This window comes from Argopecten irradians, chromosome 1 (assembly GCF_041381155.1).
Source record: "Argopecten irradians isolate NY chromosome 1, Ai_NY, whole genome shotgun sequence".
Classification (NCBI taxonomy): domain Eukaryota; kingdom Metazoa; phylum Mollusca; class Bivalvia; order Pectinida; family Pectinidae; genus Argopecten; species Argopecten irradians.
In genome coordinates, this window is record NC_091134.1 from 34,871,825 (window position 1) to 34,899,265 (window position 27,441).

Here is a 27,441-nt window from a genome sequence, read left to right on the forward strand (position 1 = left end):
TTGTGTTAATAAAGATTTGGCTTCATGACCCCCTGGGGGCGTGGGGAGGTTTGGGAGGTGTTGGTGGGGGACCCCGAATAGTGGGGGATTAGAGGTTAATATTGAAAATTTCCCTTCAGAAAAAGAAAACAACGAGCTGTTATTCAGTGATCAATTACTTGGGCATTACAAGACCTCTGTGTTGGAGGGGGTTACAGCCCCTTCTGGGCCTGCTTGTTTTTAACTAATTCGATATTTGATGTATTGTAGCTATGAAGACATTTTAACTCTAATTGTTTCAGTAACTGGTTTTACTCGGTAAAGAGAGGCTGTATAGTATGAAATAAATAACTTTGTGAGTGTCTGTTTACATACGAAAGTGTGTGAGTGAATCTACGTGCATTCAATGGGTCATTGTCGAGTCCTTGGCAAAGCTTGTGTGGTAGTGGAGATGACTGACTCATCCAAAAAGATTTATTTTATTTTCATATCTTAATATCACTCAGCCAACTTTACTCTCATTAAGTTATTTGGGGTCATCAGTCAAGGTCAAATGTTAAAGGTCAGATGGTTCTCAACCCTAATGTTAAAATAAGTCTGGTTAGCATGAGGCTGAGTGCTTCCTTACCAATTTTTACTTCAGGGTTGTGATATCTCTTATAATAGAAAAAAAGGAAAACTAGACTTTTATCTTTTTGATTACAGTGCATAGTCACAATATTTCTTCAAAGGAATAAATTTGTCTAAAAATAGACCTGTATGTCAATTCTGTGTAAAAGGAAGATTTAATATTAAAAGTTTTATAATGATTATATATCTAGATGTAGTTTTCTTTCAATTCGGTTTGATGAAAAGAAATGTCTAGTTGTTTCAAATAGGGTTCAGTAAAACATGGTTATAACAAACCTCTGGGGACCAATGGAATAGCTTCGTTATAAGCATAGTTTGTTATACACACATTACAAATCTTTTATAGAAACCATTACAGATATCTTATAGAAATCATGGCGGTGACTTGAAATTGCTGTCATAGGTATCAATTTGCTGTAAACATGTTAATTACAAACGTGTACTATATCAATAAATCAATACTGAAAATAAAGTTAAAATACTACAATACAATACATAACAATATTATTTTATTTAAGTGTCACACATCTAAAAATCACAGTACAATAAAAATCATCACATACAACTTTAAAAAGATATATGATGTCCAGCCGTATTTGGCTTATGAGACACTAAAATTTGAACGTCTAAGGATTTAAACAACTGTCCCCTCAAAGGCTATCAGAATGGGAAGACTATCACTACTGTCGGTTCCAACCAAGATTCTAGAAACATCCTAATTGAAAGGATAAGAGAAGAAATACATTATAATAGAAGGAGTTGGTTGAGTCACAAAGAAAAAAAACCCCAGCAGAATTGAGGGATGATTTAGAAACACTATACCAAGCATTCCTCATGGTAATGCATCGTGTAGATTGGCAAGCACCATTATTAATGAATCGATTACAAAAACAAAGACTTATATACCTAGGGATACATTGTGAAGGGTTGTGGAACCAAACAAATACAGTACCACCAAAATTATCAGCAACAAAAGCTTAATCCTGAGAACATTGACAAATAAACGTTGCTGACAGAGGTAAATTTATGATTTCAAATTTTGTTTTCGATGTAAATCGAGCATGTATGGGAATTCTTCTTGAAATTTCAATAGAGCTTGGTTTTCTTTGAATTTACGATAGTATTAACTAATTGTTCGGTATAGTTCCAGTCTCATGGCATTGTCTCTTGTCTGTATGAATTCATGATATAACAATAAAAACAACACAATATCGATTTGGATAAACATATTTTACTTTCGACTATTCTTAATCATTTTCTAATATATACTGATAAAACATTTGGAAATTGATAAAGCAATCGGAAAATGAAAACGAATATAGGCCTGGCCTACTTTACCTGTCGACCAGCTAAAGGCGAACTATCTCCTAAAGTTGTTTTGAGCTACGATATTGCAGCTATCAAAATATCACTCGTAGAGCAATTGTTGTATTCGTTAATTAACGCTGTGTCTATAAAACTGGAAAATTTCGTTATACTATACGTGAACTAGACCTAACATTTGATTAATACAATGATGAGTGCTATTGTCTATTCAACTTTCTGAAATGGGAAGCGAGTGTACGATATAGAATGAGCCAAATAAGCAAAAAAGTCGATCATGGACATCCATCTTTATATTACACGTACCATGTACAACATGTAGAAGGATTCATACCATTATGCATTTACCTTTATTTTTAAGACCCACTACCTTTCCGAAACGACTATAATTTTTAAAATGGAAATGTAAAACGAGATTAATAATTTTGTAGAGTCGCAAACTTTATTAGCTTACCATTAATACTTCACTCAAAATCATCTTCTGAACAATTGAATTAAATAAATAAATAAATAAAATAAATGTTTATTTCATAACGTATGTTGTTTTCTGCTTCGTACTAATTGCCCCGTGTTAGCTGACTATCGGTGCAACAGACGGCCAAACTTCACTTCATAGACTACGGAAGGAATCTTTCATTTATTTGGTTTTGTAACCTCATCTTAGATCATCAATACATTCTTATGTTATTGTTGTTTTTTAAGAAAATTAAAATACTTGTTTCTCGGTAAGGTAATGGGACTTTAAAATTACAGTTATTTTTTAATCCTTTAATACCTTTAGGACTCGCGTTAGCACAATGCCAGATACTCTGGCCCTGACACCAGGCTTGAAAAATATGACAGATTGATGTCCGATACGATATCTCGGGCTACACCAGACATCTATCTGTCTTAATGTCTCAGCCTGGTGTCGGGGCCAGAGTATTTTGGGCTACACCAGACATCTATCTGTCCTAATGTCTAAGCCTGGTGTCGGGGCCAAAGTATCTCGGGCTAGATCATACATCTATCTGTCCTAATGTCCAAGCCTGGTTACGGGGCCAGAGTATCTCTGGCTAGATCAGACATCTATCTGTCCTAATGTCTAAGCCTGGTGTCGGGGCCAGAGTATCTCGGGCTAGACTAGACATCTATCTGTCCTAATTTCTAAGCCTGGTGTCGGGGCCAGAGTATCTCGAGCTACACCAGACACCTAGCTGTCCTAATGTCTTAGCCTGGTATCGGCACCAGAGTATCTCAGGCTACACCAGACATCAATCTGTCCTAATGTCTAAGCCTGGTGTCGGGGCCAGAGTATCTCGGGCTAGACCAGACACCTATCTGTGCTAATGTCTAAGGCCTGGTGTCGGGGCCAGAGTATCTCGGGCTATCTGTCCTAATGTCAAGCTGGTGTCGGGCAGAGTATCTCGGCTAGACAAGACTATCTGTCCTAATGTCTAAGCCTGGTGTAGGGCCAGAGTATCTCGGGTTACACCAGACACCTATCTGTCCTAATGTGTAAGCCTGGTATCGGCACCAGAGTATCTCAGGCTACACCAGACATCAATCTGTCCTAATGTCTAAGCCTGGTGTCGGTGCCAGAGTATCTCGGGTTACACCAGACACCTATCTGTCCTAATGTGTAAGCCTGGTGTCGAGGCCAGAGTATCTCGGGCTAGACCAGACATCTATCTGTCCTAATGTCTAAGCCTGGTGTCGGGGCCAGAGTATCTCGGGCTAGACCAGACATCTATCTGTCCTAATGTGTAAGCCTGGTGTCGAGGCCAGAGTATCTCGGGCTAGACCAGACATCTATCTGTCCTAATGTCTAAGCCTGGTGTCGGTGCCAGAGTATCCCGGGTTACACCAGAAATCTATCTGTCCTAATGTCTAAGCCTGGTGTCGGGGCCAGAGTAACTCGGGCTAGACCAGACACCTATCTGTCCTAATGTGTAAGCCTGGTGTCGAGACCAGAGTATCTCGGGCTAGACCAGACACCTATCTGTGCTAATGTCTAAGCCTGGTGTAGGTGCCAGAGTATCTCGGGTTACACCAGACATCTATCTGTCCTAATGTCTAAGCCTGGTGTCGGTGCCAGAGTATCTCGGGTTACACCAGACATCTATCTGTCCTAATGTGTAAGCCTGGTGTCGGGGCCAGAGTATCTCGGGTTAGACCAGACATCTATCTGTCCTAATGTCTAAGCCTGGTGTCGGGGCCAGAGTAATCTCGGGCTAGACCAGACATCTATCTGTCCTAATGTCTAAGCCTGGTGTCGGGGCCAGAGTATCTCGGGCTAGACCAGACATCTAAGCCTGGTGTCTACAGAGTATCTCGGGCCAGACATCTAATCTGGTGTTAGACCAGACATCTATCTGTCCTAATGTCTAAGCCTGGTGTCGGTGCCAGAGTATCCCGGGTTACACCAGACATCTATCTGTCCTAATGTCTAAGCCTGGTGTCGGGGCCAGAGTATCTCGGGCTAGACCAGACATCTATCTGTCCTAATGTCTAAGCCTGGTGTCGGGGCCAGAGTATCTCGGGCTAGACCAGACATCTATCTGTCCTAATGTCTAAGCCTGGTGTCGGGGCCAGAGTATCTCGGGCTAGACCAGACATCTATCTGTCCTAATGTCTAAGCCTGGTGTCGGTGCCAGAGTATCTCGGGTTACACCAGACATCTATCTGTCCTAATGTCTAAGCCTGGTGTCGGGGCCAGAGTATCTCGGGCTAGACCAGACATCTATCTGTCCTAATGTCTAAGCCTGGTGTCGGGGCCAGAGTATCTCGGGCTACACCAGACATCTATCTGTCCTAATGTCTAAGCCTGGTGTCGGGCCAGAGTATCTCGGGCTAGACCAGACACCTATCTGTCCTAATGTCTAAGCCTGGTGTCGGGGCCAGAGTATCTCGGGCTAGACCAGACATCTATCTGTCCTAATGTCTAAGCCTGGTGTCGGGGCCAGAGTATCTCGGGCTAGACCAGACATCTATCTGTCCTAATGTCTAAGCCTGGTGTCGGGGCCAGAGTATCTCGGGCTAACCAGACACTATCTGTCCTAATGTCTAAGCCTGGTGTCGGGGCCAGAGTATCTCGGGCTAGACCAGACATCTATCTGTCCTAATGTCTAAGCCTGGTGTCGGGCCAGAGTATCCGGGCTACAGACACTTCTAATGTCTAAGCCTGGTGTCGGGCCAGAGTATCTCGGGCTAGACCAGACATCTATCTGTCCTAATGTCTAAGCCTGGTGTCGGGGCCAGAGTATCTCGGGCTAGACCAGACATCTATCTGTCCTAATGTCTAAGCCTGGTGTCGGGGCCAGAGTATCTCGGGCTAGACCAGACATCTATCTGTCCTAATGTCTAAGCCTGGTGTCGGGGCCAGAGTATCTCGGGCTAGACCAGACATCTATCTGTCCTAATGTCTAAGCCTGGTGTCGGGGCCAGAGTATCTCGGGCTAGACCAGACATCTATCTGTCCTAATGTCTAAGCCTGGTGTCGGGGCCAGAGTATCTCGGGCTAGACCAGACATCTATCTGTCCTAATGTCTAAGCCTGGTGTCGGGGCCAGAGTATCTCGGGCTAGACCAGACATCTATCTGTCCTAATGTCTAAGCCTGGTGTCGGGGCCAGAGTATCTCGGGCTAGACCAGACATCTATCTGTCCTAATGTCTAAGCCTGGTGTCGGGACCAGAGTATCTCGGGCTACACCAGACATCTATCTGTCCTAATGTCTAAGCCTGGTGTCGGGGCCAGAGTATCTCGGGCTAGACCAGACATCTATCTGTCCTAATGTCTAAGCCTGGTGTCGGGGCCAGAGTATCTCGGGCTAGACCAGACATCTATCTGTCTAATGTTAGCCTGGTGTCGGGGCCAGAGTATCTCGGGCTAGAAGACATCTATCTGTCCTAATGTCTAAGCCGGTGTCGGGGCCAGAGTATCTCGGGCCAGAGTCTAATCTCGGGCTGGTGTCGGGGCCAGAGTATCTCGGGCTAGACAGACATCTATCTGTGCTAATGTCTAAGCCTGGTGTCGGGGCCAGAGTATCTCGGGCTATCTGTCCTAAGCCAGACTGGTGTCGGGCCAGAGTATCTGTCCTAATGTCTAAGCCTGGTGTCGGGGCCAGAGTATCTCGGGCTAGACCAGACATCTATCTGTCCTAATGTCTAAGCCTGTGTCGGGGCCAGAGTACTCGGGCTAGACCAGACATCTATCTGTCCTAATGTCTAAGCCTGCTGTCGGGGCCAGAGTATCTCGGGCTAGACCAGACATCTATCTGTCCTAATGTCTAAGCCTGGTGTCGGGCCAGAGTATCTCGGGCTAGACCAGACATCTATCTGTCCTAATGTCTAAGCCTGGTGTCGGGGCCAGAGTATCTCGGGCTACACCAGACATCTATCTGTCCTAATGTCTAAGCCTGGTGTCGGGGCCAGAGTATCTCGGGCTAGACCAGACATCTATCTGTCCTAATGTCTAAGCCTGGTGTCGGGGCCAGAGTATCTCGGGCTAGACCAGACATCTATCTGTCCTAATGTCTAAGCCTGGTGTCGGGGCCAGAGTATCTCGAGCTACACCAGACATCTATCTGTCCTAATGTCTAAGCCTGGTGTCGGGGCCAGAGTATCTCGGGCTACACCAGACATCTAAGCCTGGTGTCGGGGCCAGAGTATCTCGGGCTAGACAAGACATCTATCTGTGCTAATGTCTAAGGCCTGGTGTCGGGGCCAGAGTATCTCGGGCTATCTGTCCTAATGTCCAAGCCTGGTGTCGGGGCCAGAGTATCTCGGGCTAGACCAGACATCTATTTGTGCTAATGTCTAAGCCTGGTGTCGGTGCCAGAGTATCTCGGGTTACACCAGACATCTATCTGTCCTAATGTCTAAGCCTGGTGTCGGAGACCAGAGTATCTCGGGCTACACCAGACATCTAAGCCTGGTGTCGGGGCCAGAGTATCTCGGGCTAGACCAGACATCTATTTGTGCTAATGTCTAAGCCTGGTGTCGGGGCCAGAGTATCTCGGGCTAGACCAGACATCTATCTGTCCTAATGTCTAAGCCTGGTGTCGGGGCCAGAGTATCTCGGGCTAGACCAGACATCTATCTGTCCTAATGTCTAAGCCTGCTGTCGGGGCCAGAGTATCTCGGGCTAGACCAGACATCTATCTGTCCTAATGTCTAAGCCTGGTGTCGGGCCAGAGTATCTCGGGCTAGACCAGACACCTAGCTGTCCTAATGTCTAAGCCTAGTGTCGGGACCAGAGTATCTCGGGCTACACCAGACATCTATCTGTCCTAATGTCTAAGCCTGGTGTCGGGGCCAGAGTATCTCGGGCTAGACCAGACATCTATCTGTCCTAATGTCTAAGCCTGGTGTCGGGGCCAGAGTATCTCGGGCTAGACCAGACATCTATCTGTCCTAATGTCTAAGCCTGGTGTCGGGGCCAGAGTATCTCGGGCTAGACCAGACATCTATCTGTCCTAATGTCTAAGCCTGGTGTCGGGGCCAGAGTATCTCGGGCTAGACCAGACATCTATCTGTCCTAATGTCTAAGCCTGGTGTCGGGGCCAGAGTATCTCGGGCTAGACCAGACATCTATCTGTCCTAATGTCTAAGCCTGGTTTCGGGGCCAGAGTATCTCGGGCTAGACCAGACATCTATCTGTCCTAATGTCTAAGCCTGGTGTCGGGGCCAGAGTATCTCGAGCTACACCAGACATCTATCTGTCCTAATGTCTAAGCCTGGTGTCGGGGCCAGAGTATCTCGGGCTAGACTGGTATATTCTATCTATGATACAAAAGATAAAGCGATGACTCGTGGGTTGCCGACGATGAATGTATATATACTAAAACTTTTAAAATATCTTGTGCATCAGTAGATACTAAAACTAAAATTGTTGATAAGTTTATTATATACATCACGACACTATGGGAACATTGTTGATAAGTTTATTATATACATCACGACACTATGGGAACATGTATTAGTACGAAAGCCGATTGGGCTAACTTTGGTAGAAGAAAAAAATATTCGCGTAATTACGCGAAATTATCCCTTTGTACGCGAAACTTTTGGCGTTATTACACGAAACTTTAAACAATTAATATTTTGTTTTTATCATGTTATACTACCCCAATTTACATAATCTTTTTTTTAGTATATATATATATATATTTTACCGGGGCAGTATAACACCTATATGCACATTAAGCGAATCAAAGGCCTTTAACTTGTATGAGATAAGATTTTTTTTTCTGAAAAATGTCAACAGGATTATTTGAGGAACTTGTTAGTAAGAAAAAGGATGGCCATAAGACACTACCCTGATGAACTCAATGTTTTGGATAGTGGAATTTAAAGGTTAAATATCGATGCAACTATGACGTCACAACATTAATATTAAACTGATGTTTCTAAAAATGATCCGAGTCCATATGCTATACATCGACTTCCGCGTGACCATGAGATTAGTGGAAATTTTTGTCTTATACATTTGGATTTCAACAATAAAATGTGATTATCATTAACGCAAACGTTTAAATAAAAGTCATTGTACATCAATGGATTTGTTAGGAAGTATAGATACTCATGGAAGTTATTTTAGCAACAGTATAAAGACAATCAAAGAGAAAATATGCTTCTTATATATTGTGTGTAAAATGGTAATCAGAACCTATTCTAAAATGAGCGAGAAAAGTATGTGGATGCACGTGAGTACGTGAGTATATTGTAGCTTAACGTCTGAAAGTTATTAAAAGCAAATTAGCTGTAAGCTCTAAATCAATTGGAATTTAAAACAAGATGAAAACAGTTTTCAGACTTACACGATGTTTCAACATTTATTTTGAGTGAACTTCAGCATTCCGCACAACTTCATCATGTGTATAAATGACAAAGTTCTTGCTCGTCCATATTAAATATGGCTTCTGGAATCCAAATGTGGCATCCGAGGGCTCAAACAATGTAATTATATATAATATTTTTTTGCGTAATAACGCGAAAGTTTCGCGTAATCACGCGAATTTTTTTCTTCAACCAAAATGAGCCCAAGCGGCTTTCGATTAGGGTAAACAAAAAAAAAAAAAAAAAAAAAAAAAAAAAAAAAAACCTTTTAATAACCACCTCCATGTTAAGATCAGCTGTTAAAATTAAAGCTGGTTTTTTTTACGATGGGCATATACCCCACAAAGGTCTACTGGATAAGGGACATTGGTGAGTGACAAAATGCCAATATCTTATACTCCACTTGCCACTGGTGATACATACAGCTGGAAAGACGTATGTTGGTATAATGGCAGGTACCATAATTTTCCTTTTCATCGGGTCTTAGAGGTGGAGGGCAAGTAGTATAATGTCAGACATGTTAACCGCTCTTTGCCACCGGGTCCAAGAGGTAGGGGATTGTTGGTAGAATGTCAGATACCTTGACCACTCTTTTCATCTCGAGCGCTAGTGATAGAATGTCACACAGGCATTTGCAGACTAAAAACAATAATATGACCGCATGTCTTGATGTTAAGTTGGTAATATATATATATATATATATATATTCAGAGAATACTACATCGATGATAACATCTTTATTAAAAACAAAACGCGTGCGCTTGTGTAATGTCAGTCACCTTATTTTCCTTTTCAACTGATTCTAAAGGTGAAGGGCTAGTGATACTAAGTCAGACACATAGACCCCTTTTCACTAAGTCCTAGAGGTGGCGGGCGTATACCCCTTATCATGGGGATTTAGAGGTGAAGGGCTGGAAATAGAATGTCCGACAACTTAACTCCCTTTTCACACAATCCAAGTTCAAGTGGCAGAATGTCAGACGCCTTTATCCCTTTTCCTAGGTGTTAGAGGTGGAGGGCTAGTGATAGAATGTCCGAATCTTCTACGTTTACCTTTTTTAACGTGAGCAAGCGATCTTTTTAATAATTGTCGATAATCATCTAAGTGAAATTCAACTGTGATATTTGTATAAAGTTTGTTTCGTTCCATGTGTAACCGTTTATATCTTAGACCGCTCAGCCCATCATATTTGAACCGGCGAGTGGCGGCATTCAGTAGAGCATGTCTGAAAAAGAATGAGCTTTTTCAGTTACAAGAAAATAGGTATACATCGCTGCAGAAGCAACAAAAGGTACGGACAGTAATAAATATACACACATTTGAGAAATTAGCATTAACCATAGTACAATAAAACAATATTAAAGTCTAGTTCGATGGTGAATGTGTTTACCACATTATTAGAATTTACTAGCTGATGAACCTTGCACTCTGGTAGTACTTAGTATTATAATGAATCTGATTTTTAAAAGAAAGTTAATCAATACTGAATTTAATGAGTACATATCATTGATAAGATTTATGACGAAAAAACATCACAAGCATTAATGATAAAATTCATAAATAAGCAAATCTCGTATATTTCAGTGAAAATCGCGAAAATATACCGCCGCAAAAAAAAGCAAAGTAGAAAAAGAGAAGACTCAATCGAACACTTTAGACCGCCGTGAAAACCGCGACATTAAGTTGTTCCCGCAAAAATAAGTTGTGCAACCTGTATAACTGTACAAAATATTCCGTTTATAAATGAACCCGTATTCATTTACCAGATAAAGGTTTGAATGTGCTTATAACTGAAACAATGCAAAGTACAATGTACACTAATATAGTAAATAAGCGAATGACAAAATGATAGGTATACTACAGTTCTATTACTCACTTTTTAGGTTCTCACTTATTTAGTTCTCGCTTTTTTTAGGTTCTATATAAGTACATGTACTTATCTTTTTACGCTCTATAAGCACTCGCCTTTTTAAGTTCATTTTAAAAGTACTCGCATTTTAACTTTCTATAAGAACTCACTATTGAAGGTCCTATAAGTCTTAACTTTTTACGTTCTCACCTTTTTAGGTTCTATGAATATTCACCTTTTTAGGTTCCGCAAATACTCACGTTTTAGGTTCTATAAGTACACACATTTCTAGGTTACATAAATACTCATATTTTTAGGTTCTATAAATACTATAATACTAGAAGTGTGATTCATCTGTTAGGTGTCCAGTACTCACCTTTTAAGGTTCTATAAGTATTATTCACCTGTTAGGGGTCTAATACTCACCTTTTAGGATTATATAAGTGTGATTCACCAGTTAAGGGTTTAGTACTCACCTTTTAGGATTCTATCAGTATTATTCACGTGTTAGGGGTCTACTCGTCTTGTACTCACCTTTTAGGATTCTACAAGTATTATTCACCTGTTAGGGGTCTAGTACTCACCTTTTAGGATTCTATATGTATAATTCACGTGTAAGGGGTCTAGTACTCACCTTTTAGGATTCTATATGTATAATTCACGTGTAAGGGGTCTAGTACTCACCTTTTAGGATTCTATATGTATAATTCACGTGTAAGGGGTCTAGTACTCAGCTTTTAGGATTCTATGTGTATAATTCACGTGTAAGGGGTCTAGTACTCACCTTTTAGGATTCTATATGTATAATTCACGTGTAAGGGGTCTAGTACTCACCTTTTAGGATTCTATAAGTATTATTCACCTGTAAGGGGTCTAGTACTCAGCTTCTAGGATTCTATAAGTATTATTAACCAGTAAGGGGTCTAGTACTCAGCTTCTAGGATTCTATAAGTATTATTAACCAGTAAGGGGTCTAGTACTCACCTTTTAGGATTCTATATGTATAATTCACGTGTAAGGGGTCTAGTACTCACCTTTTAGTATTCTATATGTATAATTCACGTGTAAGGGGTCTAGTACTCACCTTTTAGGATTCTATCAGTATTATTCACGTGTAAGGGGTCTAGTACTCACCTTTTAGGATTCTATATGTATAATTCACGTGTAAGGGGTCTAGTACTCACCTTTTAGGATTCTATATGTATAATTCACGTGTAAGGGGTCTAGTACTCACCTTTTAGGATTCTATATGTATAATTCGCGTGTAAGGGGTCTAGTACTCACCTTTTAGGATTCTATATGTATAATTCACGTGTAAGGGGTCTAGTACTCACCTTTTAGGATTCTATATGTATAATTCACGTGTAAGGGGTCTAGTACTCACCTTTTAGGATTCTATATGTATAATTCACGTGTAAGGGGTCTAGTACTCACCTTTTAGTATTCTATATGTATAATTCACGTGTAAGGGGTCTAGTACTCACCTTTTAGGATTCTATCAGTATTATTCACGTGTAAGGGGTCTAGTACTCACCTTTTAGGATTCTATATGTATAATTCACGTGTAAGGGGTCTAGTACTCACCTTTTAGGATTCTATATGTATAATTCACGTGTAAGGGGTCTAGTACTCACCTTTTAGGATTCTATATGTATAATTCACGTGTAAGGGGTCTAGTACTCACCTTTTAGGATTCTATATGTATAATTCACGTGTAAGGGGTCTAGTACTCACCTTTTAGGATTCTATATGTATAATTCACGTGTAAGGGGTCTAGTACTCAGCTTCTAGGATTTTATAAGTATTATTAACCTGTAAGGGGTCTAGTACTCAGCTTCTAGGATTCTATAAGTATTATTCACCTGTGTGGGGTCTAGTACTCACCTTTTAGGATTCTATAAGTATTATTAACCTGTAAGGGGTCTAGTACTCAGCTTCTAGGATTCTATAAGTATTATTCACCGGTTAGGGGTCTAGTTCTCACCTTGTAGTATTCTATAAGTGTGATTCACAGTCAAGGGTTAAGTACTCACCTTTTAGAATTCTATAAATATTATTCACGTGTAAGGGGTCTAGTACTCACCTTTCAGGATTCGGCGGATTAGAATTTTCGTGGCAATGTTTTATCATACTATAGCGTGATACGGAAGGAGAGTTGATCTCTATCGTGCTTGACACGTGTTTTATTCTGAAAGAAAATATCCATAAATTATGAGAATATTAGACAGAGAATTAGACACTTAAGGTATATACAATATGAAATGTCAATTAATTATTACAATATTAGCCGGAGAAAAATACACTTCAGACACTGATATACACTGCACAATAAATGTCATGTATAAACCAAATAAAGTCTTACTTGGACCACTGATAAAAAAAAGAAAGTACCTAACACCGACATTATAACGTCTATTCTACTCAGTCGCCTACTCCCTTAAGGATGTACACATCTGAGAAGTCAAAATTTTCTTGCATTAAACCTTTTCTCTGATACAGATATTTTGAAATAGAAGTTCACAACATAGAAGAGTTTGGAAGAAAAAAATGTCCGTGTGCTCGTTTTTGAGCTATTGTCAATCAAAGATTCCTAATTGACAAAATATTGGATTTTATGGGAATTTTGTCGTTTTGACTATATATACTAGAGATTAAATCTAAAATTTCCTAATGAAGTGTTTGATATGCATGGATGTTTGCAGAATTTATTTTCCATTGGTCTTCGTAAAAATATAGCAGCTATGATTAATAAGACTCATATTTTTACTCAGAATAACAACACATGCTACCCCTTCCCCTCAATTTTGAGCTACAAAATGCACCATTTCCAGCAATTTTTGCCAGATTTAACCCTTTATAGAAAAAGTTCTAGAATTAAACTTTTGAAAACATTTTGCATATCAATAGGGAAAAGGTTTCTCTTAATCAGGCAGAAAAATGGGGGTCCGTGTGCTTACTTTTTTGCCCCATTTCAATATCTGTTTTTTTTTCTCTCTCAATATTTTAGAGTAAAAATGAACGTGCTAAAATTACCATTAAATGGTAAAATAAAGTGACAAAAATGTATCATTTCACAAATTAATGCTTAATGTTTTAATTACCACGAAGCTAGTTAAGAATTCCAGCAAAAATTAGCTCGATACAGCTAAAAATACTGGCGCAATAATAATTTCAATAAAAACAATTTAAGTAAAAAATGGTAAAAACTTTGGCTGTACTCAAAGCAAAAAAGACACATTTTCAAAATGGCCGCTTAATAGGTCTTTTCTCAAAATCCCTGCATAAAAAATCTACTCAGAATAGAAACGTAGTTTTTTGACAAATTTGTAACTGGCAAGTTGCTACAGATATTGATAGATTTTATTTGAAAACTTCTTTTATCTATGTCGAAACGAAACTTCAGAAAAATACATCCTTAATATACAATTGACATTACGAACCTTGCCGCTAAATCGTCGTCTTCTCCGCCCCATCCGAAGTATAGATTGGAAAAACCGTTGACCTTTTCCATTATAGTTCTTGGTAATTGAGTGACTCCCCCGAAGACATTTTCCAATTGCCTGGAATTGTTTTTTTGAAAATATTGGATTCTCTTTTTTAAAGATGCTCCACCGCCGACAAAGCATAAATGATATTCATTAGTTGAAAAATAATTGGTGTTTGATCATGTATATATATGTCTAATTAACACAAAAAATAATATAAAATGCTTTATTTCGCCTTGGATGCATGCGCAATCAGTAATTTCTTCCATATAGGATATAGTGACACGGATTTTGTTCGGGATGCAATTAATTATTTTTCATATTTTTAACTTGAAGTAAAATTAGAAGCTCAAACTTTTCAATGGTGGTAATGGTGTAAAGTAAGTAACTTTTGTAACTGAAGAAAAATATTTAATCGTCTGTTCCTGTTTTTAATAGTGAAAAAATACCATTTGTCAGCGGTGGAGCATCTTTAATTGAAAAAAGATAGAATTTGAAAAATACCAAAAAGTAAAAGATTTCTTTTAAATCAATTTTACCTTGAATGAGTCTTTATATTTTATATTTTAACATTCCAAAGATTTATTTCATGTTACAAAGCAATGCAATACATGTCTTACATACAACAATCGAAAATTATTTTTGATTTTTTTTTGTTAAAGAAAGTCAGAGAGTATTTAAAATGTTTTAATACATATATGCATCACGATCTTGAATGATGACAGATTGTTTAGAATAAAACATATGAAATTGACTTTTAATAACTTTCTATAAATATCGGAATGGTAAATCGTATAACCAAGAAGTACAATCGTTATGAGAAATTTCGGAGAGGGGTGAATCATTTATTTGCGCAGTCGTATAATATACTGATAAAACTGCGTAAAATAATGATCAAATTATTGTATCGGTGCTCTGAAATAAAAGAGAGATATCAATTATACTATAACTATGAAAAAAAAAACCATGACATATGTAAAAAAAAAAAAGACGATAAAAGTTAAAGAAATATTGATAAAAGCGGGTATTGCCTTGCTAAGATGGTAGCACTTACTGATATAATCAAGTTATTTAATCTATTAACCGATGCAACCAACACCAGCCATTGAAACACATTCAGTTGCAAGTGCAACATATTCGCTGACGAAATCTACGGTCAAGTTAAGGAACCAGACTTTGACTAGTAAGCTCATTTTAAAAGATTTACGCTAAACATATTTACTTGTAATCGTAGATATCTATGGCGACAGATAAATGACGAGGATTTTTCCCACAGCCGTAGTAAATGCGATCATCTTCTGGAATAAGGTCGACGTCGTGGAAGACAATACATGTGTAATTATATATCTCTATAGCTTCTTTATATCCAATGTTCATCAATAAACCTCTGTTGAACATGTTTTGTCCCGCCTGTAAAAGATGGAAATAATTCTAACAAAACAGATGATATTAAGACACCGAGACATCTCAGTTTGAGCTCCTTTGTTAACCATAGTATGTCAGGGTTTTATTTGGTTTTGCATTTAACATTTGAAGTTTTGTATTTTAATGAAATTTAATTGATAAACCAGTCTGAAACGGCAATGATTTTTTTATATTAAATTTGTATCATTTACTTCTCTCCGTAAATGGATGCTTTATATTTCACATTTTGTGGTAGATTGGCGCTAATTTTTTCAACGCATTTATAATACCGTATGTTCATTTATTTTCAACACGTAAAATGTAAGATATTCGAAATAATCAGAACATTTATTCGTGCGTTCTTGTATTATGACTTTCAATAATACAGAGTTATCTCCCATGCGTGTAGGTTTCTATTGTGACGTCATTATTTTATGAGCACAAATTGCGTTGTTTTCTCTGAAAATATGACGTTACACTTACAAACGCTAACAATCAATATATGCTCGACCGGACAGATAACATTTTTTTTTTAAATGATATGCAAATGCAGAGTAACATTTAAGTGGAAATTTATCAAAATCAAAATGATTACCAACCTACCTGTTCAACAACGAAGATTCCATAATCAATTTGCTGTGTTCTAAGAAAAAGATGTAGATTCAGCAAAGTCCTTTGCAGCTGTTCCTCTCTGTTTCGATATGGAATTATGATTGCAACCCGTTGGTTAGTAACACAGTCGGAAGGTGAATAACGTCCGCCTGGCTCTAAATGGTCTAATATTATTGCTAATTCCGAAAATGGTAGACTATAGGGATGTATGTTTATGCAACCAACTGTAAAAAAATTATAATGAATAAATAAATAAATAAAAAAGTAAATATGCACGCAACCATATAGAGATAAGCAAAATTACTGTTAATATGGTAAAGATACTTAGATATATAATTTAACTCTACAAGACGTCTTACTTCAAATTGATATCCATGGGTGGTAGTAGATAATGAGTGATAGTAGCCCCTGGAATATCGAGGATGGCTTGACTTAAATACAGAAGTTGGTAAATATATGCATATATTAAAATAAATAAATATAGAATATCCTTGTGATGGAATTAAAATATTAAGAAAAAATAAAGCAGGTCTGTAATCTCTAGCGCTTTCGCAGCTTCGCTGCTCATCAAGAGATGATTAATCAAACATCTCGCTGCTCATCAGAAGATGATTAATCAAACATCTGCTGATGAGCAGCGAAGCAGCGAAAGCGCTAAATATTATATACCTGTTTTATTTTTTGATTTTTTAATATGTATATATAATATTATGTTGAATAACATTAAATTCTCAGTGTCCGGTAAACATATAGAAAAAGTAGTAACACGTTGTTAGTTTAGCATTAGCGCTTTCATCATGTTCTTCAGATGCTTAACAACATTAGATGATGTCATGACAGTATAGTCATTGTATATTGTGACGTCATATTAATGGAGTACAATGGAAACAAAACTCTAAACTTTTTTTCCAACATCCGTAATTATGTTAAATATGTTGTTTCGTGTTGTATTACTCAATTATATAATGTCATTATGATCATATCATACCAGACCAGTGAGTTAGTGATCTTCACTCAATCAATCATTCCAATTATTGTTTTTCACTCAATTGATGTACCTCTACGTATACGATAAGTCAATGTTGTGCTTATGACGTGACTAAAACCATTCTGGCATTATACAAGGCAGTGTCCTAAGGCCATAGTAATTTGAAATTTCTATTGCTTTGGGTTGCTTTTAAAAATTGAACGTCACTATTAACAGTCAATTAAGTACGTGTCATGTTTAGAATGTGGAGGAAATCCAGAGTTTCCGGAGAAATCAATCATTCCTTACATTCGAACTAACGACCGAAAGTTGGAGGTCTTGTGGTAATATGTTGAAATATCTTCCCACTCGGTCAACGCGGCTCTCATAATGCACTTTAAATGTTAAGGCCGTTGAACACTAGCTGTTGCTTATACCCACATTAATGAAGCCGAATATTAATTGTGAATGAATATTTTCTTCCGGTAGGTTAATTAGCATCACGTTCAATTGACCTCACCATCAAAAGTAATAAGTAATTTATATCCATGGCACATCTTCTGCGCGAAATAAAAAAAATGTGTTATCATGTTTGGTTGCAAAGTCATTAATTGCGAATAATTTCATATGATCATCGATTTTGTGTCAATGAAAACGTATTTCCCTTCCCAGATTACAATAAGAGTAATTTTCTTTATAAAAACTTGTATTCAGTCAAGGCTATCAAAGATTTTATCTTGCTTGTAAATATTACAATTATAAGTTGATGTCTATTCAGTGATAAAAACCCTGCCACTCTAGGCATACAATACCACTGTACGTCATCTATCACTACCTAATGTTTAGTTCATTGGGACGCTTGTCACAAAATGTTTTCTTCTACCGGAGGATTTGAATCAATATTTTGTTCATATAAATGTAGTTCATCGCTTATTTTTTTCACATCTTCTGTTTAGGATATTGAGCTGTTAGCACCAATATACAGGTTATTCATGTACCCTCTTGTAGTTCATTGACCATATCGTACGTAGACTTACGTTTAACATAAACAAAACGAAATATGACCCCAGTCTACCTATTTCGTCTATCGTTACGATTGAAACCAAATCTTTGGTGGACTAAAAGCTGCGCCTCTACAAAGGATAGCCGCTTTAAATGTGTCAATAGTTTAAAGTGATAATGGTAACAAAATATTGAATTTGCAGTTATTTCAATGATAGGATAGTGGGAAATTAACTTTTATATTTCTAAATTTCATTTTTACAAAGTTCTTATCCAAATTTTTGGCAATCGCTATAGTTCAAGTAACTCATGTGACCCGGAAGATAATGATTTATTAGCTGTTTAGACAAAATGCTCATCATTAATCTACATATTTATTAAACCGGATCAATGTTGTTTTTTTAAATGGTTCTCATCCGGGTTGTGGCGACGATGCAAACAAAGTACATTAAAGTGTATTTTAGAGCTTGTAAATAAATGTAATTTGAAATAATTATTTAATTATCTTATGAATTAAAAGTCACGAAAATGTAAGAAATAGTATGCGACAAGTTTACGTAGTCATACATATTTTAAACGATAACGTACCATATGTCGCATAACGACAAATGTATTAAATTCATTGAATTCGAAGAAAGGCTTATGGTTTGTTATCTTGCCGCATACTATTTCATAAACCGATACGGTAAACGCACTTCTGCAAGAAATATACACCATTATACTTGTTTGAATACGATTTTATCTATATTATATACATTATAATATAACAACACAACAACATGCACGCTATATCTATACCCGGATTAAATTTCGCTTAAGGCAACTCTCTCTCAACTAGCCAGATACCGCCGATAACCAATCTCGCTGATATATACATTGCACTTTACTTCCCATGAAACATGAATTATTCATATAACAACATAACCAAGTTATTGTTAATTGTCTTCATTTTTACATAAGTATGGAATATTGCATGCTTTTTATTACTTGTATATTATTTTATAAAATCATATTGAAAAAAAACCTAACCATGTGTGTACAAAATACAATTTATAAAATCATATTGAAAAAAAACCTAACCATGTGTGTACAAAATACAATGTATCGAAAATTTGGTTACTGTTTATATACATATACATATACAGAGAATACACAATCAGTGTCTGAAAACATAAACTGTATTTTGGCGATGTTATGACAGGCCGAAGGCTCATCCTGTATACTTTTTATCCTGCAATATTAAAAATTAAAAGATTCAAATGTGTTCGTCTTTCACATATTGTTCACTAGAGCCGAATACGGCAAAAATATATGTTGTATGGGTATCCCGTCAATGCTACTGCTTGTTACAGGATTAATAGAATCTTACATCGATGTGTCAAGTGGACAGGGATATCTAAACTCGAGTCAAAGATTTTGTCTGTCAACCCTAGGCTTGCCGAGGTTTGTTGTCCAAAACCTTTCACGATTGTTGAGATATCCCCGTCCACTTGATATACCCATATTTGATTATTTTTCTCTCATATATTGAAAATAAATCAGATCAGGAACTATTTTTATAACGTCGACATCACAGAAATGTCGCAATGCGCTAAAATAAGTGGCGTCTCCACTTGCATCGAAGAAATCGTTGTCAAACGCGTGTTAGCTGTCTTTCCCTACCCCGAAAAATATAATGTTATCTTTTCCCTAGCAACCGCGAGATAATCCTGTCAGGTATGAAAGAATAATAGATTCTTTTACTCCCATACTTAAACGAAACATGATGAAACTACAGTTAAATAGAAACATTTCCAAAAGCGCCGCCATCATAGAAATGTCGCAATGCGTCAAAATCAATGACGTCGTCGACAATAGACACCACATGTAATGATGACGTCAGGTCATTGTCTAGCGCGTGTGAGCTGTCCTTTCCCTACCCCGGTAAAAGACAGAGTTATCTTTTCCCTAGCAACCGCGGGATTCATAGAATCTTTCACCCCTTTTGAGGTGAGACAGGAGAATCTCAACCAGAGGGGTAAGATTCTTAAGTTGTCAAACACGAGGCTGTGCCGAGTGTTTGACAGCTTAAGAATCTTATTCCGAGGGTTGAGATCTCCTGTCTCACCCCAAAGAGGGTGAATGATTCTTTTTCTCTTACCCCGTTCACCACTTTGTGTCTCTAATAAACGTGTGACTTATGCAAGCGAGGATGACGTGACCTCAATGAGTCGCCGTCTTCGCCGTCTTTGTGACGTCATTTCATTGTTGTCGTGACGTTATAGTACTGTTTACTATCGCGACGTCATAATAATGTTGTCGTGACGTCATACCATTGTTGGGCACGTGCAAAGATCTCATGTAGCTTGTCTTTACCCTAGGGTGAGATAGAAAAATCTCACACCGGTAAAACTGTGAATATCCCTGTCTGGGGTAAGAGAAAACCTGTCAAGTATGGGAGTTTCTCCTTATGTACTAGAAATTTAAGCTTCGTATTTGTATGTATGTGAATGTAATATGCATGTGATAGATATATGAGTGTATGTTTTTTTTAGTAAGTGTGTATGTGTTTGAGAGTCTATTGAGTGTATTTGTAGGTTTAATTGTACTGAATGAAAATCATGAATAAAAGATACACTTTGTAATTATGGTAGACTAGTTTAGTAGTACTGGTTCTACACCTGCAGACATACTTACCTCTGTTTGGTGGTGTATATGGACAATTTGTGTTGGAAGTGTGTGGTGCGTTTTTAGTCTTGTCATTACACAACTGAATTCGTGTACAATTTGTTTGTGTCCGTACGGCTATCAAAGTAGAAAAAAATGTAAAATGCAAGTTAGTGACTTTATCTGTACAAGTATGCATTGGCCAAATATTTAATGCGTTTGTATCTGTTACGTGTGTAAATGGCTGAAATTGCAAATATTTGTTGTATTATGTCATAAAAAATGTAAAATGCATGGCTGCAGTACATTTGAGTTCTATTTCGAAAGATAGAATTGATAAATGGAATCGTACTTTAAGATTGTTCAATTGACGATATGTTGTTGATTACATAAATATCTTTCATTTACTGTATGGTACAAGTCATAGTTTGGATATAGATTTTAATTATGCTTTTTCTAGCCCTAATAAGAATCCACACTTATTTTTTTAACATTGGTGGTTTCTTCAAATTCATTCATTTATTTTATTGGACAAACTTTTAGTGTTTTTCCAAGGCTGCATGTTTTGTGTTCCTTGATCCACACTTATTATATGGGGGGGGAGGCATTCCACATATAGCGAGACTGTGAGGACAATCGACTTTTCTTTGTTATAGGCGGGTTTCTTTGAAGACAATGAACTATACATGATTATGAAACAAGAAGAAAATTCCTCTAATTCCACTTGCTTCTTGTCACATTTACGATTTTGTGTGTGTGTTATAGAATAAAGTTAATGCTTTAATTATAGCATTAACGTTAGCATTCAGAACATTACATAAACATTATTTTGATTTGGTATAACTATAACTGTTTTGTCTATGTCACTGCCTTGGTAGGACTTGTTGACGTCATGATAAAGACAAATTGAAAGGGAAGATAGAATTATATCACGTGATGTGTAAATGCAATTTTTTTTCACTTGAAACACATTATTATTAGATTTTTTCACGGTAAACAAAGACGAATACAATAGAAACATCTCTTTCACTCTCATTTTTTCAGTTATAGTATTTAGTAAAAAATGTATTTTGAATGCCTTGGTTTCAGTCACCAGTAGACGTGATTTTTTTAAAATATTTTTTTTAATATTACAGTTTTGTAATAAAATACTGGATTGAATTGTAGTGCATCTGCAATGCATTTGTGTAATTTTTTCTCTATGTGAATATTAGCATTTATATTCACATATCATTGATCTTAAGCCAGATTTGATAATAAACTTAGTTTGCCATGCACAAGGAGGAAAACCTTTCAGAATTATGATAATTCTTAATATCTTCCTAACACTTTAAATATACAACATATTGCCTTTTGCACGCTGTTTATATATATTTATAGTACTTAACGATCAGCATTACAGTGTTTTGAGCTTGGTATTGTTTGACACGCTTGCCAAATGGAATTCTCTATTTTGAAAAGTTGATATACACAAAAGTTTTCGAGAAAATCCAGTTTTCAATTCTGCTCCATAATCTATCCACATGCTCACATTCATAGAATATATGTAAGATAGTTTCCTCCCTCTGCTTACAAGAAGTACATAATGGGTTGTTTAAATGCAGATGTTACTATCTATTTCTCCATTTATATAATACCATTACATGTATCTACTTAAAACAATCTGATCGTACATGATATTTAAAGTGCCCAGGGCGTTTGGCCTTTCTCAAAACTCTATTGAAATTCAACTCGACGACGTTTTGGACCACCGTTATTTCACTGTAATTACTTCCAAGAGATCAAAAATATTTCCTTAGTTAAATAAAATTATATGTTAGGTTCACTAAATAAAATTATATGTTAGGTTCAACTTTCATACGATAGGTTGATTTTGTTCCCGTTGTGTAGTTCTCCTTTAATTTATATCATAAGTACTAGAATCCCATGAATGATTGTATCTAACTAACCAAATGCCGCGTTATTCACTACACATGTATTTAGCATACAAGTTTAAAATTTTCACCGCTTTTTCCTGTGGTGGGCATCATAAAGAATTAAAATTGTCTTTTTAGTGTGACAAATAGAGTATATCCTGTGAATGTTCATTACAACTTTGAGGGATAACACGACATAAAAAGCATTAATATTGAGAACTCTAAAAAAATACCAGTTGTTCAGAAATGCAAATATTTTGACGATTCAGTAAAACGTTATAGACTTCAAACAGTGACAAAATTGAAAGATTTTTTTTTCTTTCTATGAAATAAACACGCGTCTTTTGTTAATGTTTTAATATTAATCGTTATGCTTTTTGCACTATTATACTAATTTAAAAGTCGCACTATCAAACGATTTCGTATCACTGGGAAAGTTGCTAATGAGGTCACATTGTCTTTCCGAATTCTAATCTTATTGTATGCATGAAAGTTGAATTTGTCCGTGATATTTAAGCATTATTCTCAATATCTTTTGTGGTTATGAAGTCATAGCCAAAAGATATTGAAAATAATGCTTTAATTTTATTCAGATAACTCACACATGTACTAGTTAGGCGCAAATTTTCGCGATTTTACTTATCTTTGCAATTAAACAAATTGAGTTGGGCGCAGTGATATCGTATCCAATAATTCAGTTTGGCCAATGATTTTGCCGCTTTTAGAATTATCCGTGAAACTGTTTTGTAAATATGACGTCATAATACTAGACGTAAAATACTTTTTGGTCTATGGAAAAATAACCTCAAAGATCTAACCAATAAAAATGCGTGAAACATATGAAATTAAATTATTGTCATATAACCCTTATTGTTTATTTACATTAAAACAACAGTTGAGACTTACCTCTATTGTGCAGTTCTGATGGACAATTTGGTAGGGTATTGTTTATGTTTGTCAAGTTCTCTCTCTTCTCAATGAGCTTTTTAAGTGTCGTACAACCCTTTTTAATTTCCATCCCTAACAATTTCCGTTTAAATCCATAGATCAATCGGTCGCTGCATCTAAGAATTCTCTTTAAATCCTGTTTTGAATGTAATATAACGAAACACGTAAGTTCAACAATTACCAAAATAGCTATTGCAATGAGGGCTACTTTGTATTTGAACTGAGAGGATCGTACACGTCCAATTCTAATAGCGGCCATTTTATATATGATCCACCGATTCGCGAAGTTATTAATTTTGATCAGGTAACGATCTCAGGTGAATCATCAACAAACACCGGGAGCCTTATAAAGTCTCACAAGTCGGAAATATGTTTCCCTACATCGAACCGTCTTTAATTGGTTCGCTCAGTTCTTTGTTGCGTCACGCCATAAAGATAAATCACACGTTAAATAATATAACAATGCTATTGACGTAACATAAGTGAATATTTTCAGAGAGGTCGGAATAATTCCATTACTTACGTCATCTGACAGAACTGAGCATCACTTTTCATCATTTATATAATCACTTGTTTTGTAAAGCAACTAACTATTTAATTAAAATAATAAAATTAGAATTAAAATACTTTACTACTTTATAAAAACTTTCCGGTGCAAGATGTATTATGACAAATATGTATATTAAAACATAAAACATGGAAGATTATTTTAAAGTACATATGTACTTAAAACGTTGCAATATTGATAAAATAAAATTTATATGTTTGTTTTTGATTAAGAAATATTAAGCTGTTCTTTATATTCATAAAAATGTCATTTATATATTAAAAACAGAAGTCATGTTGTTAAGAAATAAAATGTCAACAAAATATATGGTTAAAATTATGAATATGTCTACAGAACGCGTAATATTTGTTCAAAACTAAAACATATATATTAAAAAATGGGCATATTCTGAATTGTTTTTCTTATTAAGTTCATCCTTCCGAATTAGTAATAAATGAATATTTGATTTATTGTGAATGTATTCGAGTGAATAAAGATACAGTCTATATAGAAATTGAAAAACAAAACTTTTAAGGGACAATTCAGGCTAAAAGAACATTAAAATTTGTACATATATCGAAAAACGCCAGTTCTAATGGAAATTAGATCAGTCGGTTTTACTGTGATATGCCAGAAAAGCCCATGATGGCGAAATGCGTGTGGAGTGTTCAAACTCGCTCGCTGTCCGCCATTACACATTGTGGTCGAACATCTTGTATGCCGAACCCTGCCCCGTGCTTGTAGAGTAATACTACTTTTGTCTAGAAGTGCTCAAATCGCTCTGAAAGTAACATGTTTGCCTTCTTAAGTGAATTGTCTTGTCTAGAAAATCATTTTATCACCTCAAACGTGGCTGTGTAGTTCATTTGCTTAACGTGCGTGACTTTGGCTTGGATATGGGTACAGCGTACATCTTGTACCTGCTTAATCGTGTTGATCAACGATTTATAGTTACAGCGGTATATATTAAAATACTAAACAATGACATGGAATTTGTCAATATTTTATGTTACATGTTTCATAAGAAATGTAGAACAATACATTTATGCCATATTTTGCTTCTTGGTTATGTAAAAGAATTAGCAAACTTTAAAATGATCCAATGTATCATAAAGGATTACTTGTAATTTCGATACGGACATGACTAGTGTTTAGGCCTTAGAAGTATTACGTAGAGAACATTACAAGATATGGAGTAATCTTAAATTAGTTGGAATTCTAAAGTTTTCTTTTTTCTCTGTTTATTCTATGAACCTATAAACAAAATAAAGAATGGATGCGATTAAAATATTTAAAAAATTACGAAAGTACAAGATATGATTTATTTATTTATAAGAAGAAATTTGTGTCCATAGTTATTGTTTAATACAATACCAATATATCTATGTAACCTAAAACTTCAACATGATAAATTTTGTTTTAAATTAAAACTGATAAATACCCATACTTCTCCACAGACTACAGTTTCCTGATAACTATGTCCTAACGACTATTTTGTGTAATAAAAGGTACCTAAGATCGAACGTATTTCGATTTGCTTGCACAATGACGGCTGATATTTTGAAGGACATGCAGAAAGCTGGTAAACGGACGACAGTAATTGATCATGAATTTAGCAACAAACAACTATTAAACATATTCAAGGTTGATAACAAATTAAAGCTTTCTCAACTAAAAAACAACCTATTCATTACACTTTATATGATTTATGACTATAACGGTCTATACAGAAGAACCAAATGTCGACACCACACATCTAATACTATGTAGCTGGAAAGCTAATTTTGCTCTTTTGTTGCAATTTTGTCTATTAGTCACATTTTAAGTATACAACGCTGTGTCCGCCATTAAAATATATATAATAACAATCTATGGCCTACAGAAATTCTGAAAAACAGAAATACAAAAATTAAATAGAGACTTCGAAATAGAACCAATCAGTTTAAAAATAAATGTCTATTCATATGTGTACATGCTGTCCCGTCAAACACTGGTGATATTTCTTCCTGCTATTGACGCTAGTAAACATAATAGCAAACTTATTTGGTGATAGAAATATGTTTTTAACCTGGTGGAAGTGTTTTTCCGAAATGTACATTTTCGCATATTTTGTCAAAATTCACGGGTTACATGTATATAACAAGTTACGAGTTAAAGATGCTCCACCGCTGACAAATGGTATTTTTTCACTATCAAAAACAGGAACAGACGATTTAGTATTTTTCTTCAGTTACAAAAGTTACTTACTTTACACCATTACCACCATTGAAAAGTTTGAGCTTCTTATTTTACTTCAAGTTAAAAATATGAAAAATAATTAATTGCATCCCGAAAAAATTCCGTGGCACTATATCCTATATGAAATGAAGTAATGATTGCGCATGCACCAAAGGCGAACTAAATTATTTTATGTTATTTTTTGTGCTAATTAGGCGTATATATACACGATTAAATGCCAATTATTGTTCAAATGATGAATATCATTTATGCCCTGTCGGTGGTGGAGCATCTTTAACAGTAATACCTTAGGTTATATATGATGTATACACACTTGTGCCAAATTGATTTACATAGAAGTGCAAAATATAACTAGTTTAACCGGGGGTGGGGTAGAACGAATGATCATACCCTGCCTCCACTCCGTTCCCGACCATCTGTCAGAAATCTTTAGTCCGTCGTTCAGAGCTACGTCATCGCAGCTAGTGGTGGGGATGGTTGACCTTAGCACTACGTGTAACAGCAATGACACTGGAAATTAACCTCAAATTATCATATAGAAAGGGGATTAAACATATTTCGTCTAAATATGATCTAAAATGAACGTTCATTTCAGCTGAGATAAAATAAAGCGAGTCTTGAAAAAAGATATATTTGCTGCCTCCACGAGGAATATCTAAAGTTAGATACGAACTCAAACTGCTACCGTGTTAAATTAACAATCGAGTTATGTAGATTCCCCTTTAACTCTTGTTTTAACCCAATCAATAGCTAAGGTCATTTAGGGCCAAACTAAGATTTATGTGACCTAACATTTTTGCTCAGATTAGAACAGATAGATTGCGAATATTACCATTGGAAACTAATACGGGATATAATGCTCGGATCAGTTAGCAAATATTACCAATGAAAAGCAAAACTGGATCTAATGCTCTGAACAATTGGCGGATATCCCCAATGGGAACCAAAACGGAATATAAAATCCAGAAGAGTTAGTGATTACCATTGGAAACCATAAACGGGATCTTATGCTCAGAACGGTTATCGGATATTCCAAATGGAAACCAAAACGGGATCTTACGCTCAGAACAGTGAA

The 27,441-nt window shown here is 36.4% G+C and overlaps 1 protein-coding gene across 1 annotated transcript in view; it reads right to left on the bottom strand.

Annotated features, from left to right (window-relative positions):
* Window positions 1-8,976: 8,976 nt before the first annotated feature.
* LOC138325465 (beta-1,4-N-acetylgalactosaminyltransferase bre-4-like) overlaps window positions 8,977-27,441 on the bottom strand; it is a 37,349-nt gene continuing 18,884 nt past the window's right edge. Inside the window, exons 2-6 of the mRNA XM_069271148.1 lie at window positions 16,094-16,326; window positions 15,309-15,496; window positions 14,042-14,161; window positions 12,685-12,789; window positions 8,977-9,977 (exon numbers count right to left, since the gene is read on the bottom strand). Coding sequence (XP_069127249.1) covers window positions 9,728-9,977; window positions 12,685-12,789; window positions 14,042-14,161; window positions 15,309-15,484 — 651 coding nt within the window. The 5' untranslated portion in view covers window positions 15,485-15,496; window positions 16,094-16,326 and the 3' untranslated portion in view covers window positions 8,977-9,727. The remainder of the gene's footprint in view (window positions 9,978-12,684; window positions 12,790-14,041; window positions 14,162-15,308; window positions 15,497-16,093; window positions 16,327-27,441) is intronic.